The following is a 19,394-nucleotide window of genomic DNA, read 5'->3' on the forward strand; positions in this document are numbered from 1 at the left end:
TTTCTCTATGAGCGAGATTTTTAAGTAAGATGTCAGCTACTGAACCTCCAACTCGCAAAGTGCTTACTGAGGAAAGAGTAGAAATAAATCAAGTGGTGATTCTTTCAAAAATAGATATTACTCAGCCGCCATGGAGATAGATGAGATTGAAGTCATCCAGCCACCTAATACAATACTGGGGTTGAAGTCGCACAGCTGCATGTTGAAGCAGCGGCAATTGAAGTCACCCAAACACTTCTGATCATTGGTGAAGAGCCAAGTATTAAACTCGGACCAAAAGCTGCTAAGAGTGCGACTTGCTCAACTTCTTGAGTAAAATTTTATAATAATCTTCTAGAGAAGTATAATTCGAGATTAAATACTTCCTCTTCCAACTCCTTTTTGGTTGATTTTGTTGCAGAGAACAATTCAAAGACACCTTCAAACTTAGCCAGCCTAGAGCTAGAAACTCTAAGAAAAATCGCTGGTCTAACTACTGATAAAAGGAAGGCAGAAACTTAAACTTTGAGAGGATGCTCGCAGGATGTACATAGTGCAATCTCAAGGGATGTACATAGTGCAATGTCAAACACTCTCAGGGAATTTTTTTAAGTGGCATCCTTAAAGAGAGTTGAATTTTTTTCTTAAATCAACCAACTAAACTTGTCCATGCATGTATTCCATGAAGAACAAGTACGATCTAAAAAGGATCAACTTCAACAAATACATTACCAAAATGAAGGTATTATTCGCCGACTCTATTGAGACTTTCTGCCAAGTAGTTGTTATGAAAGCTAAAATCACAGCTAACTGAAGATGCATGGAATTCACAAAATCAAATCAGATCAGTTCATGGCCAAAGGTGAGTTCATTTTGAGACAATTTATTATTAGTGGCAAGATCTCCAAAAAAAATCTCTGTTAATCCTTCTTTTAAATTTTTATTTAATTCTTTTCTTCTTCCGCAGTTCTGACTACAAGTCGCCTTTTGTGATGCCAAATGACAAATGTAATTTTGATTGGATAAATAAAATAGGTATTAAAACTTTTTTTTAGTTGATATATTTTGCCTCATGGAAAGAAAACGCCTCAATACCCGATCACTCAATTTCAGACATTGTGCATGCATTGTATCGTCTCCCTCAAATAGGGAATCATCTCATTGGCACAACCCCTTCTATGCACGCACTCCTCTGACCTCATCTTGACCGTGCACGCATAGTAGTTGCACTTATGATGCGCTGACACTTTATGTTAAGGGATATGCAGTATATCTGAGATGTCAGACACAACTGTCACGTACCTAATTAAAAAATAATAATAATAAATCAAATACACATGTTCGACACTCGTGTCATAAAAACTTAATTAAGATTTTATAAAAAAATCTCACTTTTTAAATTTTCATTTCTTTCTCCAACACTTCTCTCGCAAAAACTCGTCTCCCTAATTCATCTCCGCTCTCGATGCCAAAGCCTGACTCCAAAGTCCAACAACCGTCATCTTTTTCCCCTCTCAATGCAAAAGCTAACCCAAAAACCCAATGAGGCAATGATGGACATCCTCTTCTATCGATGCTGAAGCCTAAGGTCCTCCAAATAAAAACCAAATTCTCAAATAGAACGTTGATGAACCCTCCTAATAAATAGTGATTAGCTATAACTACATAGGTTTAATACAAAACAAAATATCATTAATAAACGAATTTTCAAATAATATACCGTTTAATTTTAATGCACTGATTTTATCTGCATTTTTTTAAGTTGTGATATTTTGTATATAACTTTGTGTATTGTACAATATGTGATAAAAAAATGAGTACCATAATAACACTATAATTTTATTTTATTATTTCATTTAATTTATATGCATTATTTTAAATTTTTAAAATATAAAATTATAGTGTCATGTCCAACGCAAGTCTGTATCATATATTTTCAATAATAAATGTCTCGCATCCATCTCGTATTCATGTCTTAGCATTCGTGTCTATGCATCCTAAAGCAGCACGATCTCAGACGCATAGTTGTCGCTTGGCCTCAATCCCATTGGGCCAAGCACACCACACACAACAGGCCACCTTGTCTTCCTTGCATAGCCAACAGCAGCATTTCTTGAGTTCCCCGTACCGGAGGTCACACACTTTGTAGTGACTCGACTCAACTTCTTCAATAAAGGGATCATTTCTTTCCTCTAATGTTGAGTTTGCTATTTCCAAATTTTATTTTGTTCTCCAAGATTCTATGGTGCACATGTTTGTATTAGTTATCTCCATCACAATTAGGTATTGAAAAGAATGTCGAGTTTTGTTCAAACTACACTGGAACTTATGTGGATGAGGTGTTCAACACTAAAACATAAGCATCATTTTTGTTGTTTTTATTATCATGATGATTTACTTTTCAATTTAATAATCTTTTATATTTACTTATATTTTGATTCATAATTTTTTTAAATATTTTGTCATATTTAAAATGACATGCACTTTGTGCTATGGCACCATGGGGACTTTTGCGCTATACTGTGTTATTCGTTGTTGACAAATATGATAATGAACCTAGTTTGTTATATGAGGAAGAAGAAGATCCCATGGTCAATCCTACTTTTTTCCACCCTTCTCTATGAAGGCATTTAAAAAAAGTTTCATTCTACTCTCCAAAAAAATCAAAATGGTCGGCAATAATAAAATAAAAAATTTAAGAATACTATCTCTTTTGAGAAGTCAACCAAGAAGTGATTGATTTAAACTAGCCGTTTCCCTTCTCAGCAGAGAGGTCCCAGATTCCCCTCTTGGGCAAAGATCAATGAGCCCAATACACTGAGATGAATGACCTCAGTTTGGAGGAGACATAGATTGATTACAATCTACTAGAGCAACTACAAGCTCGCAAGTTCCTTCTTTCTTTACTTAGAATTTTTTCGTATTTAGCAGAGATACATAGGACTGATACTATAAGACGAGTTCTTTAAGAAATTCATTTACTTTTATTTTTTATTTTTATTGGTGTAGCTTTACAAATGATGTCCTTTCTTTAGAACCTGAAGTTGGCCAATTTCTTAAGAAGGCAATTAACAAAGGGGATGTGGATGAGGATGATCTACTCTTGGTCAAGAGGACTTGCAATTGAAATTTATAATTAAATTCAACAAATATGAAGAAGAGGATTCTAACATTGAAATTATTGAGTCACTAGTCAAGGATTAAGAGGTGGATGACTCTGTATCTAAAGAAGTTGATCCCCCTGTTGAAGCAAGCACTCCTCAACAATCTCCCACTACCCACTACAACAGTCCAAGTCCTCAACACTAGCGAGGTTCCTTCCTAACATACCACAAGCACAAAATTGCATCGAATAAGGAAAGAGGATGTCACAACCCAATCAGATATGACCCGATAACACACAAGTCATACAATATCTGAATATCTGATTGTGACAAGACTGACCCCAAGATCTGGTTGGAGAAGTACTGAAACAAAACTTCCAATTTATATACCACACAGAGCTACTATTGAATGCAATATAAGGTGGAAGACTACTGAATCGCAACATAATTTTTTTTTCTATATCATCCAAAACATATATAATCTAAAATCTATCTACAACAGTGCTCGGCAGTATAGAGTACAACAAAAAAATAAAAGTCAAGTCTGCAAAAATCAAAACTAATAAAATATACCTATAGCACAAATCAGAGCCTACTATCCCAACTACTCAGCTCGCCCCTTACCCTTCCCCAGGTCTAAAAACAAAATTAAAAGCAGGAATGAGCTAACATGGCTCATTAGGCTATCATAGCCTAAAATAAAAATCAATAATCAAAACCAAAAGAGCTGATATCACTGTGTTGAATCATATACTAAAATTAAATACAATTAAATATATTGAAATGAACTGAGTTATAAGCAAATACTTCATAATAGAATCCCACCTCAGTAGCCCATTGGTTTCGGCATAACAACACTTGGATAACAGAAAAACACCAGTATAATAGAATCTCACCTCGGCTGCCCATTGGCGCCGGCATAACAGAATCTCACCTCGGTCACCCACTGGCGTCGGCATAACAAAATCCCACCTCGGCTGCCCACTGGCGCCGCCATAACAGAATCCCACCTTGGTCGCCTACTGGCGCCGGCGTAACAGAATCCTACCTCGGTTGTCCACTGGTGTCGGTATCACATTACAATGCTTTACAACATATTTTTCAATGCATTTTATTAATTAAAGCATAATTGTAGTAAATTCAAAAATTATCAAAATGCCCCAACGATAGACAATAGGAATACTACAGAGTAAAAATTCACAATTCAAACATAACCAAATTATTACAAATTGTGTAAAACATCATTATGAAGTTTTAATTGAACTGAAGTACTATATTTAGATGTCAAAATAAATTTTTGAGTAGGCAAAAATCACAGCTTTTCAAAATCACCCGGGAAAAAATTTCAAGAATATACTTAAAATGTTCGTAATCACAATCTCTATAACATATAAAAATTTACGCGGTGAAAGTTTTACCAAAACAAAATTATCATTGTTTTTCGGTAATGAAAATACAAATTTGATCGGAAAAATACCAAAAATACAAATTTGATCGGAAATAGGCAAAATGTAACCTACAACGAGACGAGCAAATTGTTCAACTGGATCGATTGACGAAAATCACTCTATGATTGCCAAAACTAAAATTTTCTCTATCTCTCTTTTTCTCCTAAATTCCCTTTTTTCTGTTTCCTTACTCTGTTAAAAGTGAATGATGAAATGAGTTAATGGCATAAGTAAGTGCTATTTGATATTTTTGTTTTTTAATATTAATATAATAATATTATAATCAATTCTTAATATAAAATTCATGTAAATACTTATTGGGCTACAAAAATTATAGAAAATTATCCATAAAATAACTTATTTTATTTAGAAAATTTTGTTGAAATCGATTTATAAAACAGACACCTGATAGTACCAAAACCCCCACTTGTACCGTTAGGTGCCAATTTCTTAAGGAATTTCGCCACTGCCAAAAAATTATGAAAAAATAGGGAAACTAAAACACAACAATAGAAATATTATGAAGAAGACGGTTTATGATTTAGGCTTATAATGACTTGTGAATAAATTCTTGATTGTTGCAGATCAAAATGTAGTTTTCAAAAATTTGACTTATAAAAGAGGAGGCCAAGGCGATGGTCGAGGGATTAGTTCAATAAGTCCCTAGAGAAGTCCAAGGTAAAGGCAAGGAAATTGTAGAGCCTCCACTACTAAAAAAATTAAAAAATGTATATAGAAATAAGTGGTGAGATGCCAACTTCTCGACTGGCACCGAGGAAGGCCTCATTGTTGTACAAAGATCTATCATCATGATTTATAGATTATTCTTTTGACACCCAATAACTTAGATTAGCTGCAAAGAAAAATGATTGATATTTCAGCAAGCATATTCCACTGTGTAGTCATGAAGGCGAATGCAACTAGCTAGCAATATAACTACATTATGATGACTAACTATAAGTAGATGCTTCCCTAGATGATGAGGCAGAACTTGACAAAAAAAATGTTAGAGATAAAAATTGAATAATTCATTGGTAGAAGATAAGTGGTTCAGGCGGAGGCTGAGAAGCTATAGGAAATTTTTTAGCAAGATTATCAAACATCCAACTGCATTTTCCAACTGAAATGGAAAATTACTATCAAGATTGCATTGTATATCCAAAATAGATCTAAGAATACATAATCCCAGGTGGATACTTGGCATGCCCCCCTCCCCCCACCCCCATCCCCAACAAAAAAATTCTCAGTTCCTAATGGGATAAGTAACAAAGCAACTTTGTTGCCCCTTGCTACCAACTCACCACCTCCCCAAGTAAGCTGATACTTCTTGTTGCACTAGAAGCTATTACATCAGGCAATAAAGCATGGGTGTTTTGTATCCATTGAGAAAAAATGAGTTATAGTTATATAGCAGTATATGAAAACATATCATGTGGATACCCTAGTGCGTTTATAATATCATTATGAATATGCAAGTCAAAACAGTGAAAACCTAAAAATATGCATGCCCAATTTAGATGTGATATAATTGCATCATGGTGTGTAGGGATACAATCTAATAGATTGTTGTATCAAGTAGTTGGATCATAGTTTCCTACCACAAAGATGGTTGCATGTTCAGCAACGCCAATTATAAGAAATCCCCCTGATCCACATATAATGTGTGAATAATAGACATTATGTACCATAATCAACAGCTAGGTATGGATAGAGGCATGGAATACATATGATGAGCTACAACAATTATTAAAGAACCTAATATAGTCAGGTTCAAAGATAATTGAGCATGTCATAACAACGTAAATAAACCTCTATGAGCCTTTCAAATGTCTTACAGGCCATGACCAATGACCCAATTAGTCCTATTCATGTGACTTGCAATCGGGAATAAAATCGCAATAGCTAAATGATGGTGTGTAATATCACTCAGTCAAAGACCCCTGTTATTGGATCTAATCCTCCACAAAACGCTAAGAAAGATAAAGTGTTATCGTTGTGCCGTTGCTTCCATTTCTAGGACCGATCGACGCCTCACCTACACAGGTAGCTATGTAGTGTAGTGTCGGCCGCACATTCAACATAGCATTCGGACTCATGTGTCTTCCAGAACCAGGGGATTTCCCTTGCTCCTGCTACGTACGATTAGCCAGCCTTGCGACGACAAAAGGATTCAAGGTCGACAAAACTTAGATAGGGTTGAGCCAAAAGATCCTGATTCAAGATATATTCATGAGAAAATGATATTTCTTTAAAATCAAATCTAGCATCAAGAAATAGGTTAATCTGTAAAGATGCGTGGATTTGGTGTCCCGACCAAGAAAGAGACCCAAGTCTTAGTAACTTAGCTAAGTTGTGATTTAACATAGATTATACATCTTGGAACCAAGTCAATTTAGGAGCGACTTTGTGATAATGGAACCAATAGCAAAAGGAATTAAAGATGCAAAGAACAATGCATCAATTACGGTAAAATAGAGTCGTAATTCATGATTGATTCTAGATGTTCGCCAAATCTAAAAAAAACAAAGATTATTTGTATTCCTTGAAAACCACCATCCACATCCCCATCAATATTTTTGGACCTCCTATTGGCCAAACAGCTTGGGCAATAAGTGTAATATGAGTAAGATCACTTAGTCATGATTCATAATTGAAAAAATGGGCTTCATGAGAGAACATGTCACTCAGCCAAAGAGATAATAAAGAGTTGGCCAAAAAGAGCACTAAATACTTTTCAAGAGATCTCCTCCAAATCAATGATATGACTAATGAAATCATACGCAACATCATATAGGTTCCAAATCAAAGTGGTAGCATCAGGACCCTTAGCTATTGTTCTTGAGAAATGGTCGGGTCTGACCCATTCCTTGAAAGCTGTTTTATAGGATTTTTGTCTACAAACATTTTCACTTCGCATTCCGGCGAACAAATAATCATTAAGTCCTCTTTTCAGACAACACATACAAAGAAACCCACCAACATGTGTTTTCAATAGCTTACTACTCGTGGTTATCTCAAAGAAACTGCTAGATTCATCACTGGCTTCACAAACTAAGGGACATCATATCATCCACTATATTTTATGTGAATATGTCTTCGTACTATTTTAGACTTTTTTTTGTTGCTTTAATCTAAAATGGACATTGCTAATCTCAGGCCAAGTGAGAAAAGTTCAGTATTAATATCAAATCAACAATTAATCAACACTTATGCCAAATTAATAAAGAATGAATCTAATTTTGAATGTTATCGGTGTTAGGCGTTCCTTGGAGGTAACAAGCTATCATGAAACCCAACTGTGATGAGGAGTGGGCAAGAGCTTAAGGGGATGAAGTGTCTCAGCATCATCAAATTGAGATAAAAATAGAAAAGGCCATCAAAGATGTCAGACGCAAGTGACATACCATAACTTAACCTGATTGCAATTAAAAGTAGACAAGAGTTGACTAGTATACCACCCCCGAGTGATGCACCACAATGGTAAGTAAGAAAGGGTTCACAGTTATAAAATTAAAATTATATTTGCTAGATACAATTTGAGGACTATGAATGAATATTCAAAAATTAATAGAAGGGGAAACTCCAAGCACATTAGAGAAAATTATTGTATGTTAAAAAGGAAAAAAAAACAAATATGATTGGGCTGATAATGGTTAGAAACTTAAAACATAAATGTTGAAGCGAATTACATTAATGATAGGGTGTTTGCTACTAAGACAATTAAAAGTAAAAAAAAAAATATATTATCAATATAAATAGTGTTACTATTCCTAAAATTGGCTTAAAAGATAATTTAAAAAATTAATTTTGAGAACTATAATTTATACTTGCAAAAGAAAAGATTTTTATTGGGGCGACTTAAACAAACATATAAATTCTCATAGTATATAGTCATTGGGAAGAATCTAGATAGTATGGTATGGGGGATCGAAATATAATAGGTTAGGTAATTAGGTTATAGTTGATTTTCGTAGTAACCTACAATATTGCAATAGTGGATATATATTTTAAGAAATAAGAAAAATATTAAATTACTTTCAAAAGTGGAGCCATGTAATCACATATATATGTCTTTCTACTTGGAAGAAAAATCTTTATACAAATATTGTAAGGTTATTTTATAGGAGAGTTTGACCACACTATATAAAGTGATAATTACAAATTTATATCTATGATGCATACACAGACATGATGACACAAACATGACACAAACATGGGACACATCAAATAATGAAAATATAGGACACAAACATGAGTTAGACACGGTATTATAATTTTTAGATCTTAAAAATGATATAAAGAAATTGAATAAGCAGAATATTAAGAATAATTAAGAAATAATAAGTCATTTAACTAAAATCCATGCTTAAAATGATTAATATTAAGATATCGAGAGTCAAGTGAGAATGTCGTGTCAGGCATTGAAAGGAAAGATGACAATGCTATCAAAAGCTGAGCATCAATGTTCTGCAATGGGCATTGGGTTTCAATGTAGAGACAGCGTCGGCCCTTGATGTCAAGATGATGTCAGTCATCAACGTTGATAATACGTTGAATAAAGATGAGATGTCAAGACGGTGTAGGGGCTTGATTGTGGGTGTAGAAATTGTTGGCATCGAGCCTTAAAGTCAAAATAGCATCAGACTTCAATGTTTGTGATGGCCTTAAAACATTGATGTTATGACAGCATCAGAGAGATGATATCAAGCGTTGTTATGAAACATTAGTCATAACCCGCTAGAGAGAAATGAAAATGAGAATATTTGGGTAATATGATATTGAGTAATGACAATTGATTTGAGGCTATGGAGAGAAAATTAGAAATTTAATTTTTATCTTTTAATAAAAAAATTTTGAAAGTGCAAAAATTATATTTAAAATTTCTCATAAAATATTTAAGGCGTGCGTGTTCAATTTTTTTTACTTTTTTTTTAATTAGATACATCTTCAACGTATCTGAAACATGTTGAATGCGTATCGTGTCTGATATATGTCAAACACTGCATACCTCCTTGAGAAGAAGTGTCGATGCATCACAAATGTCTACTTTGATTCTAAAAAAATAATCAAATGAAAATTTTTCTCTTTGATAATGTGGTGAATTTGAAATGTGAAAACTTGTTAATCTTTCAAGATTAAGTTATTAAAAGAACAAAATTAGAATAATTGGGAGATAATGGCTTTTAAGAAGATTGTTCCAAAGATCCTAAGAGAAAACATAAACATTTTATATGTTAGTAAGGAGATTTGATAATAGACTGAGAATATCGATATTATGGAAAAAAAATGATTTTAAGAGTGGTAAAAGTTAAATGGCACTTAGGTTTATAAAAATTATAAGAAAACTAGAAACTTTGCAAAGATGATAGTGAGCGAACATAAACTACAATATTTGATGATGTACAAATAGGCTTTAGTATTAAGAAAGGAGAAAAGGAAGTTTATGAAATAGCTAAGGCAAAAGATAATAGATCTACAGACTTCGAACAAATTAGAAGTATAATTAGTGAATATAATAAAAACTTAATTAAAGATGAAGGCTAAGGAAAGACTGAAATGCTGAATTGTGAAATTATTAAATGTAGTTCTAAATAAGGAATTATTTTGAAAAGCCATAATAAACAAATAGTGATATAAATGACTGATTATCCATAATAAGTGAAATGAGTTAGGTCTGAAAAAGATACATAAAGAAAAAGTTTTAACCAAATAAAATATCTATGAAGACTAAGAGAATGTCAAGTTATTAAAAAAAAAGCATTTGAATACCAAAATTTAAAATAAAGGGGAGATGCTCAAGATTTTGGAAATTATAGATAAATCAAATGTATGAGTCATACGATGAAGTTTTCAGAAAGAGTAATGAAACATAATTTTTTTTTAGAAAAAAGCTCAATTTATGAGAATCAATTTCATTTCATGCAAAAATCAACCATGGAAGTGATTTCTTGTGCTAAAAAAATAATCAAAAAGTATTGAAGGAAGCAAAAATACATTAGGAGTATTATACAAGAAAAGGATATCATGGAGATTTGAAGTAAATTTTATAAAATTATAATTAGGCCAACTGTTTTGTATGGATTTTGACCAGTAGACATTAAAAAGAAAATTGACAACTAAGTTGGGCATGACGAAAATGAGAATATCAAGATAAAATCATGAAAATTTCAGGAATGATAAATTATGAAATGATTAGAAAGTTGCTTAGAGTGATTTATGTAATGGATAAGTTGCTTTTAAATAACCCCAAGTAGTTTGAACATAAACAACAACAACAACATCAAGCCTTTATCCCACTACGTGGGGTCGGCTACATGAATCATTTTTCTCCATTGTGTCCGGTTAAGAGTCATATTCTCATTTAGATCTAATAAAGAAAGGTCATTTCTAATATTTTATAACCAAGTCTTTTTAGGTCTACCTCTACCTTTCTTAACATAGGTTAAATATAATGCATCTACTCTCCTAACCAGGACATCGAAAGGCCACCGTTATCTATGACAAAACTATCTAATGCGACTCTCTCTGAACTTATCTGCCACTGGAGCTACTCCAACCTTTTCATTTATATGCTCATTTCATATCTTGTCTCTAAGAGTAAAGCCACTCATCCACCTAAGCATCCTCATCTCTGCAGCACTTAACTTAATATTATGTTTCTCTTTTAATGGTCAACATTCTGCGCCATAAAGCATTGCAAGTCTAACCACAATCTTATAGAATTTTCCTTTAAGTTTGAGTGTTACTTTTCTATTACAGAACAAGCCCGATGCATTCCTCCATTTCATCCATCCAACTTGAACTCTACTAATAATATCTTCATCTATTTCACCATCACTTTGAACAATATACCCAAGTTATCTAAAATGTGTACTCTTATTAATGACTTGATCGCTCAAAGTCGCAAAACCCCCGCCAGATCTATTACTACTAAAATTACACTCCATGTATTTGATTTTAGGTCTACTCAAATGAAAACCTTTAGAATCTAAGGTTGACCTCCATAATTTAAGTTTACCTTCAACTCCCTCTTTAGCCGTATCAACAAGAAGAATATCATCAGCAAAAAGCATACACCAGAAAACATTCTCGTACAAATCTCTAGTAAGAACATCTATGACTTAAGCAAAAAGATAATGGCTTAAGGCTGATCCTTGATGTAATCCATCTAAAATTAAAAAATACTTGGTCAAACCATCTTGTGTTTGAACACAAGTAACAGCACCAGCATATATAACCCAAATGACTTGAATATAAGCATTATTAATTTCTTTCTTTTTTAGAACTCTCCATAGCACTTCTCTTAGAACTTTATCATATGCTTTTCTAAATCAATATAACATATGAAGATCTTCCTTTTTCTCTCTATACTTCTCCATCAAACCTCTCAATAAATGTATGGCTTCCATAGTAGACCTACCCAGCATGAATCCAAATTGATTTTGAGAAACATTAGTATCACACCGTAACCTATGCTCTATAACTCTCTCCCATAGTTTTAAAGTATGACACATCAACTTAATTCATCTATAATTTACACAATCTTGTGCATCACCTTTATTCTTAAATATAGGAATCAACACACTCATTCTTCACACATCTAGCATCTTTTTAATCTTCAAAATAATATTAAAAAGTTTAGTAAGCCAAGAAATTCTTTCATCTCCTAAGCATTTCCACATCTCTATTGGAATATCATCAGGTCCAACAGCTTTCTCATACTTCATTTTCTTTAAAGCCTCTCTAACTTCAGATTTAGTAATACGCCGATAAAATCAAAAATTTCTATTTTCATTTAGAGTGTTAAGGTCATTAAAGTCAATCAAATTTTCACAATCTTCATTGAAAAACTTAGAAAAATATCTCATCCATCTTTGTTGAATATCCTCTTCTAAAAAAAGTACATTTTGATCTTCATCCTTAATACACTTCACTTGAACTAAATCCTTAATACTCCTATCTCTTTGTTTGGCTAGCTTAAAAGAAAAAAAAATGCACTCTAACAATGAAATAATGTGTCTACGAATGAAGAAGGAAAAGAAATAAACCTAAAGAAACATGAAAAAAAATTTCTACAATGATTTGTGAAGAATAAGTCTAAGAATTTAGATAAAATTTAGCAAGAACGAATGAAAAATGAATATATAAAAATCAACCCTAAACAGTTTAGATAAGCATATTGTTGTTGATGATGATTTATTTCATTAGTTCTTGCAAATTCACAAACAAATGAACATGCACAAATAGAACAAACATTTTCACAAGAAAAAAACAGCCAATAAATTGCCATGTCATTCATTTGAACCAACAATCCCTTTCCTAATTGAATCAACATGGAATCCATGGTTGACCGTGATAACGTATGCACTTCCTGTCTTCCTTTTCTAATAAAATCAATGCAAGTTTGTTGAAACGTTTCTAAGAAATTGCCCGGCCAAGGAGAATACACATTTAGCCACTAGTGTGTTTTATCTCATCTGAATAAGAGATATAATTAAAATTGTTGTGCCCCTCAAAGCGTAGCAGAGATTTACTAATTTCCAAGTAAATTCCAAATATTTACATAGTGCAAGTTAATATTCCATACTTCAATTTGCATAAATCCGCTTAGTCAATGAAAAAGTAATATGATGTTGTAGACCAAATTTCTTATTTGAAGTTCAAAAAACATTAACCGAACAAGGAACCTGCACTATCAAGTGATAAATATTAGATAGATAATTTTTCCAAAATATCTCCAGCGTTTTATAAATTTTTTTGACATACTATAATTTTGAATGTGACATGCACTCAGAATAGCTTACAATGCACTTTCCAAAATCCCCATTCCGCACATCAAACCCCAAGAAATATTACAGTTCTCTTGAACTTGTTAACAAAGAAAAAACTAATTTCACATTTGATCAACTAAATTCCTATAACTCTAAAAGAATATTTATACTCTATATAAGCCCTTCATACTCTAGATGAGATAACATAAATCTAGTGCGGCCAATTATATAATGTTAGTGCGCAATTAAGCATTTAGTAACAAGAATGTTTCAAAGTTACAATTTGATGAGGAAAATTTATTAAAGAAAAAAATATATAGATTATAAACATTGTCAAACACTTTGTGTTTCTTGATATCAAAGCCTAGTTACTAAAATTTAGAAAATTTCATGTTTTGGGTTAGTTAATCTGCAACAGTTAGTAGTTCTACAAAAGCAAGTTGTTATACTAGAGCTGAAGAACACAATTTTATCCCAGAATCAAATCTGTCAAATGGGCCAGGTAAGAATTAACTTGATAATGACTTTTATTGAAGGACATCTTAACTAGATGTAACAATCTTCATTTCCATTGGTTACGTTGCCTCGAATTATAAGTACTTACTAAATTAGAAATGATCTTTCTTTATTAGATTTAAACGGGAATTTGACTTTTAACATGACACAATGGAGAAAAAGGATTCATGTAGCCGACCCCACATAGTGAGACAAAGGCTTGATGTGTTATTGTTGTTGTTGCTAAAGCATACAGAAGGACTTCTTCCATAATTACATATGTAGGGCATTCAGATGTTGTAAAATATTGAAGTTAATGGAGGAGACAGAGAATTGCAGATCAATGATCCAACAATCACTGTAGATTTGCATAGAATTAGCCTGTTGTCTATCAAGTGCAACTGAAAAATACTGGTTCAGTTCTTCTACATTGAGCATAGAAGTATTTAATCACACAGGAATAGAACCATTCTAAAGTACAAGTAGAAAAAAATGGTATATTTGGTAAATAGCAAACGATTCATTTAAGACAATAATATTGAAAATCAGCACCAAATCAGTAAATTAACATTTCATGAAATAACTCCCCAAGTTCGGTGCCTACACACTATCTAAAATAGTAAGGATTTTTAATAAACATCATGAAGCAATGAAAGCAATCTAAAATGCCAGGAGAAAAAAAAAGAACAAGAGTTCCGAAAAAATTACTTTTTTTGGAATTACCGCTTGCCCTGATTCTGGGTTTCTTCTGTCCAGATTGCAAACCAATGGAACCTCTCCCCTTTCCCTGCATCCATGGGCACCTCTTAGCAGCCATCAAAGCTTGCACAATCAACCGCTCACCCCGAACTTCCAATAACTGGCTTCCTTCGCTTCTACCACTTTCCACGGGCATTAGAGAACGCTTTCCATTAGGCTTTTTACCATCTTTTTCACACGAAGATCTCCCAACGATATCACTTCCCAAAATCTTGCCGAAGCCATTCCCTTCCTTCGAAATTTTCCTTACAACATTATTCAATTTCTCTTTCGTGCCCTCAACTTTCTTCATATGCTCTGACCTTTCAGGCCTATAGAACCTTCTACCATCTTTAACAAAATGAGGCATAAGGGAACGTTTTTCATTAGGCTTCTCACCATCCTTTCCACCCAATGATTTTCTAAGTACATCATTTTTCAAAACCTTTCCCAAACCACTCCCTTCCTTAGAAGTTCTCCGCACAACATCATTCAATTCCTCTTCCGTTTTTCCAATCTTATTCATAACTACCAACCCTTCAGGCCTACTGACCCTCTTACCATCTTTAACAAAATCAGGCATAAGAGAACTCTTTTTATCATGCTTCTCTCCATCCTTACCACCCAATGATTTCCCAACTAAAGTATTTTCCGAAAATTTTCCCAAACCAATACTTTTCTCAGGAATTCGCCTTACAATATCCTTCAATTTCTCTTTCACTTCTTCAACCTTGACCTTGGCCTCATAACCTTCGGGCCTAAGGAACCTTGCAGCACCTTCGACAAAATCCGGTATCTGAGAACTCTTTCTAGTAGAATTCTCCGCATCCTTTTCATCACTCCCTTCCTCAGGAATTCTCTTCGCGATATCAGTCGAGGCCTCATCGGAGGGTTTGGGGATGGAGGCGGCGACGGGGCCGCAGCCTTTGGGGAATTTGCGGGTAGCGAAGACAATAGGTGTCTTGAAGATTTTTCCACGATAAGAAATGAAATCACTTCCAGGGCCGCAGGAAGTAGGTTCCGGAGGAGTGATGAGGGGACTCGGCGGAGCCTTTTGACCGCTGATAAGATTGCCATCTGCCGCCGGCTGTTCCTCGGCGGTGGCGACTGGATCACAGAGAGAAGGGAAAGATCGGACGGCGAAGGCTTTCGGCTGACGGGGATTTGAGGAACCCGCGCAGGAGGAGGAGAGAGCCATTAGGGGTCTCCAGAGTTAGATTCAGGTCTCGTTAAATTTTGACATAAGAATTTTAAAAAAATATATTATATATTTTTTAAAATATATTATGAACAAATTTTTTCCTATTATAGTATTATGTATCACCTTCCTCAAAAAAGTTTAAAGCAATTTTATAATTTTGCATATATATTTAAAAGAATATCATTTAATTATTCTGATTAATATTGTTAAAATGTATTTATTTTAATTTATAAGAATTAAAATTATTTAGATCAACATTAATCTTATTCAATTGACATAAATCTGCTCAAAATATATTTTTAATGCAATTTCATCGTAATAACTAAGAAGATGATATATATGACTTAAATTGAGCTTTTCTATAATGTTATAATAAAAAATTGTAATATCAGTGTATCATAGAGTTTCCTATCCCGATACCACAAAATATTAAAAAAAAAATTGACATTTTTTTCTTTTCAAGTTCAAATTATTACCTAAATGCAATCACATTCTTAAATATTAATATGCAACTATTTTAGGTTTAACATTTCATCTCTAATTTTACTTATATACATACTCCTTGCTTTTACATGTTTCAATCATTTTAAATTATATTAGTGGATGTATTATTTGAATGATTAATAGAAGAAGATGTATATATAGAGCAACCACCTGATTTAGAGAGCTATATACACCACACTCATGTATTTACATTGAAAAAAATACATATTGTTGTGGGCTAGAATATACGCAGTGATAGAGTTAGAAATGTATGTCTCGGCATTATACGAATATCCAGCACATAAACAAAAGAAAAAAGATACAATAGAATTTTTACTTGGAAAACCCTAAAAAAGGGAATAAACACGGGGCCACGCCTAGTTCAAATGATTTCACTAGTGTTTGATTGGATTACAAGTAATTGGCTCGTCCCTAAAATTGAGGACTATCATATTACAATAATCAATCGTCGGGTTGAAATCCAGTTACGACCTGAGATCAAAAATTAGGCGACGTTTAGTGGTCGGGCAAAATTTTGGCTTCAATTGACCTCTCAATAAATGTATGTTTTTTGATGATGATATTCTTCTTGTTGATAAGACTAGAGAGGGAGTTGAAGGTAAACTTGAATTATGGATGTCAACCTTAGAGTCTAAAGGTTTTCGCTTGAGTAGATCTAAAAATGAATATATGTAGTGTAATTTTAGTAGTAATAGACCTAGTGAGGGGATTATGACTTTGGGCGATCAAGTTATTAATAAGAATACACATTTCAGATATCTTGAATCTATTGTTAAGAGTGATGGTGAAATAGATGGGGATATTATCAGCAGAATTCAAGTTGGATGGTTGAAATGGAGGAATGCACCGGGCTTGTTGTGTGATAGAAAAGTCTCTCTCAACTTAAGGGAATATTCTATAAGATGGTGGTGAGACCTGCAATGCTTTATGGTATCGAATGTTGGCTATTAAAAGAGAAGCATAATACTGAGTTAAGTGTTATAGAGATGAGAATGCTCAGGTGGATGAGTGGCTTTTTCCTTAGAGATAGGATACAAAATAAGCATATACGTGAAAGGTTAGAGTAGCTCTAGTGGAAGATAAGATTAGAGAGAGTCGCCTTAGATGGTTTGGTCACATAAAATGGTTGCCTTCCAATGACCTAGTTAGGAAAGTAAGGTATTAGATTTGATTTATGTTAAGAAATGTAGAGGTAGACCTAAAAAGAATTTGTTAGAAAATATTAGAAATGATCTTTCTTTATTAGATTTAAATAAAAATTTGACTTTGACAAGATACAATGAAGAAAAAGGATTCATGTTGTCTACCCCATGTAGTGGGATAAAGGCTTGATGATGATGATGTTGTTGTTGTTGTGTATGTTAAAAATTATAAATAATGTCATTTACTATGATTAAAAAAAGGAGTTGATGAACTATATTAGACGTACAAATGTATAGAACATATTTCATCATGAAAGTTGGAAGAGCCTTATGGTATGGGAGCTATATTTAGGAAATCTTTTGTTGTTTATTTTGGTTGCTCCCTCTTTAGGAGGGGAAATTAGAGATGAAGAAGTCTAGCATAAAAGTTAGAGTTAATTTTGGCAACATGCATCAATCTTATGGATGACGGTGCATATTAACATAGTTGGTGATGATAGGTTGTGAAGTCAGTGGGTGTTGGTGTAGCTAAGAAATAATACGCAGAAGATTGTAGTTTAAGAGATGGTGGTTGGAGTATTATAGTTGGGCTACAGTGGTCAACGGATTGTACTCAGGTAATAGTGGTACAAAGGTCAAAGGATTAGTTGGATAATAAGGGTAAGAACTAAGAAGGTCATAGTCAGGTGATGGTGGTCAAAAGATCGTGATCAAGTGATGGTGGTTAGAGAATTATAGTCAAGTAATATTTGTCGGATGATCTTAAATATGCAACGATGGTTAAAAGATGATAGACGGGTGATGGTGATTGGATGATCATAATTATGTAATGGTGGTCAAAGAAATATGATTGGATGATAGTGGTGTACAAGATATCATAATTGAGCAATGGTGATAAAAAGACTGTAGTTGGGTTATAGTAGTTGGAGGGCTAGAGTTGGATGATGGCGGTTGGAGGATTATAGTCGAGCAACTTCTACAACCCTTCTCATAACCTTCATAGTGCTAAATTACAGTCATTGTAGGATCATAGTCAAGCGATGGAGATTAGAGGGTTAGACTATGAATGTTAGAAGATAATAGTTGGGTGATAGTGATCCAAGGACTATAATCTAGCAACTATTATTAAAGGATCATAGCCAGCCAATGAAGGTTGAGAGACCTTACTTAAGCAATTGGATGAAAGATTAAAATTGGGTGACAGTGGACAGAGCATAATAATATAGAAATAATAGTCGAAAGATTATTATCAGGTCATGGTCGAAGGTGGTTCATAGTCGGACCATGGTGGTTGGAGAATCCTAATTGGGTAGGGAAGGTTAGATGATCTAGTTGGAAAGTAGTAGTTGGAGAACCATATTCGGGCAATAGTAGTTGGAAGATCATAGTCGGGCAACAATATATGAGGTCATAGTCGAGCAACAGTGATTGGAGGATAATAGTTAGGTATCTATGGTTGGAGGATCATAGTCAGGCCAAGATAGTCAAAGGAACATACTTGAGCGATAGTGGTTCAAGGATTATAATTGATGGGGTGGACTTGTGCATGTAAGCAAGCAAGGCTTTATTACAGACTATGTAATAAATGCTTATTTTGTCAGTACTGAATAATACTTAGGTTTTCTTTGACATGTCAATAATAGAATTCCACTTAAATATACACAATTAGAAGTGTTGAATCAAGTAATAAAGTGATAAAGTAGAGTGTCAAATCCACAAGAAAGTGTTATGCTTACTTGCAATAAAAAACTATTACTACTTACTCTAAATGCGTAAGTTATCCTACTAAAATAAAAATGATATTTTTGGAATTTCTATTATTATATAAAAATGGTAGAATAATTATTGCAACATTTAATAAAATATTTTGGATTGATGAATGCAAAATATTATATATTTTTTTTCTAATGAAACTCTAAATTATAGATATGATTCAGAGCATGTGCATCCATTATTGAAATATCAAATATAAATTTAATCAAAAAATTTAAAAAAATTTGATATTTTTTGAA

General features: G+C 33.4%; 1 protein-coding gene and 1 pseudogene across 6 annotated transcripts in view; both read right to left on the reverse strand.

Moving 5' to 3' along the window:
• LOC110111310 overlaps positions 1 to 15,759 on the reverse strand; it is a 29,077-nt gene extending 13,318 nt beyond the window's left edge. The window contains exons 1-2 of one of the 6 annotated variants that reach the window (XR_003701053.1): positions 14,506 to 15,759; positions 3,980 to 4,143 (exon numbers count right to left, since the gene is read on the reverse strand). Coding sequence is in view for 4 of the 6 variants with exons in the window: in XM_028695653.1 (XP_028551486.1) it covers positions 165 to 280; positions 14,506 to 15,733 (1,344 nt within the window). In the remaining 2 variants the exon portion in view is untranslated. Of the gene's footprint in view, positions 1 to 149; positions 281 to 3,979; positions 4,169 to 14,059; positions 14,062 to 14,505 lie in introns of those variants that run through there. The other 5 variants (XR_003701054.1, XM_028695654.1, XM_028695653.1 and 2 more) reach the window with 5 other exon arrangements.
• Positions 5,977 to 7,468, reverse strand: LOC114579842 (annotated as a pseudogene).
• Positions 15,760 to 19,394: the final 3,635 nt, after the last annotated feature.

Source organism: Dendrobium catenatum, unplaced genomic scaffold, assembly GCF_001605985.2.
Source record: "Dendrobium catenatum unplaced genomic scaffold, ASM160598v2 fragScaff_scaffold_665, whole genome shotgun sequence".
Taxonomy (NCBI): domain Eukaryota; kingdom Viridiplantae; phylum Streptophyta; class Magnoliopsida; order Asparagales; family Orchidaceae; genus Dendrobium; species Dendrobium catenatum.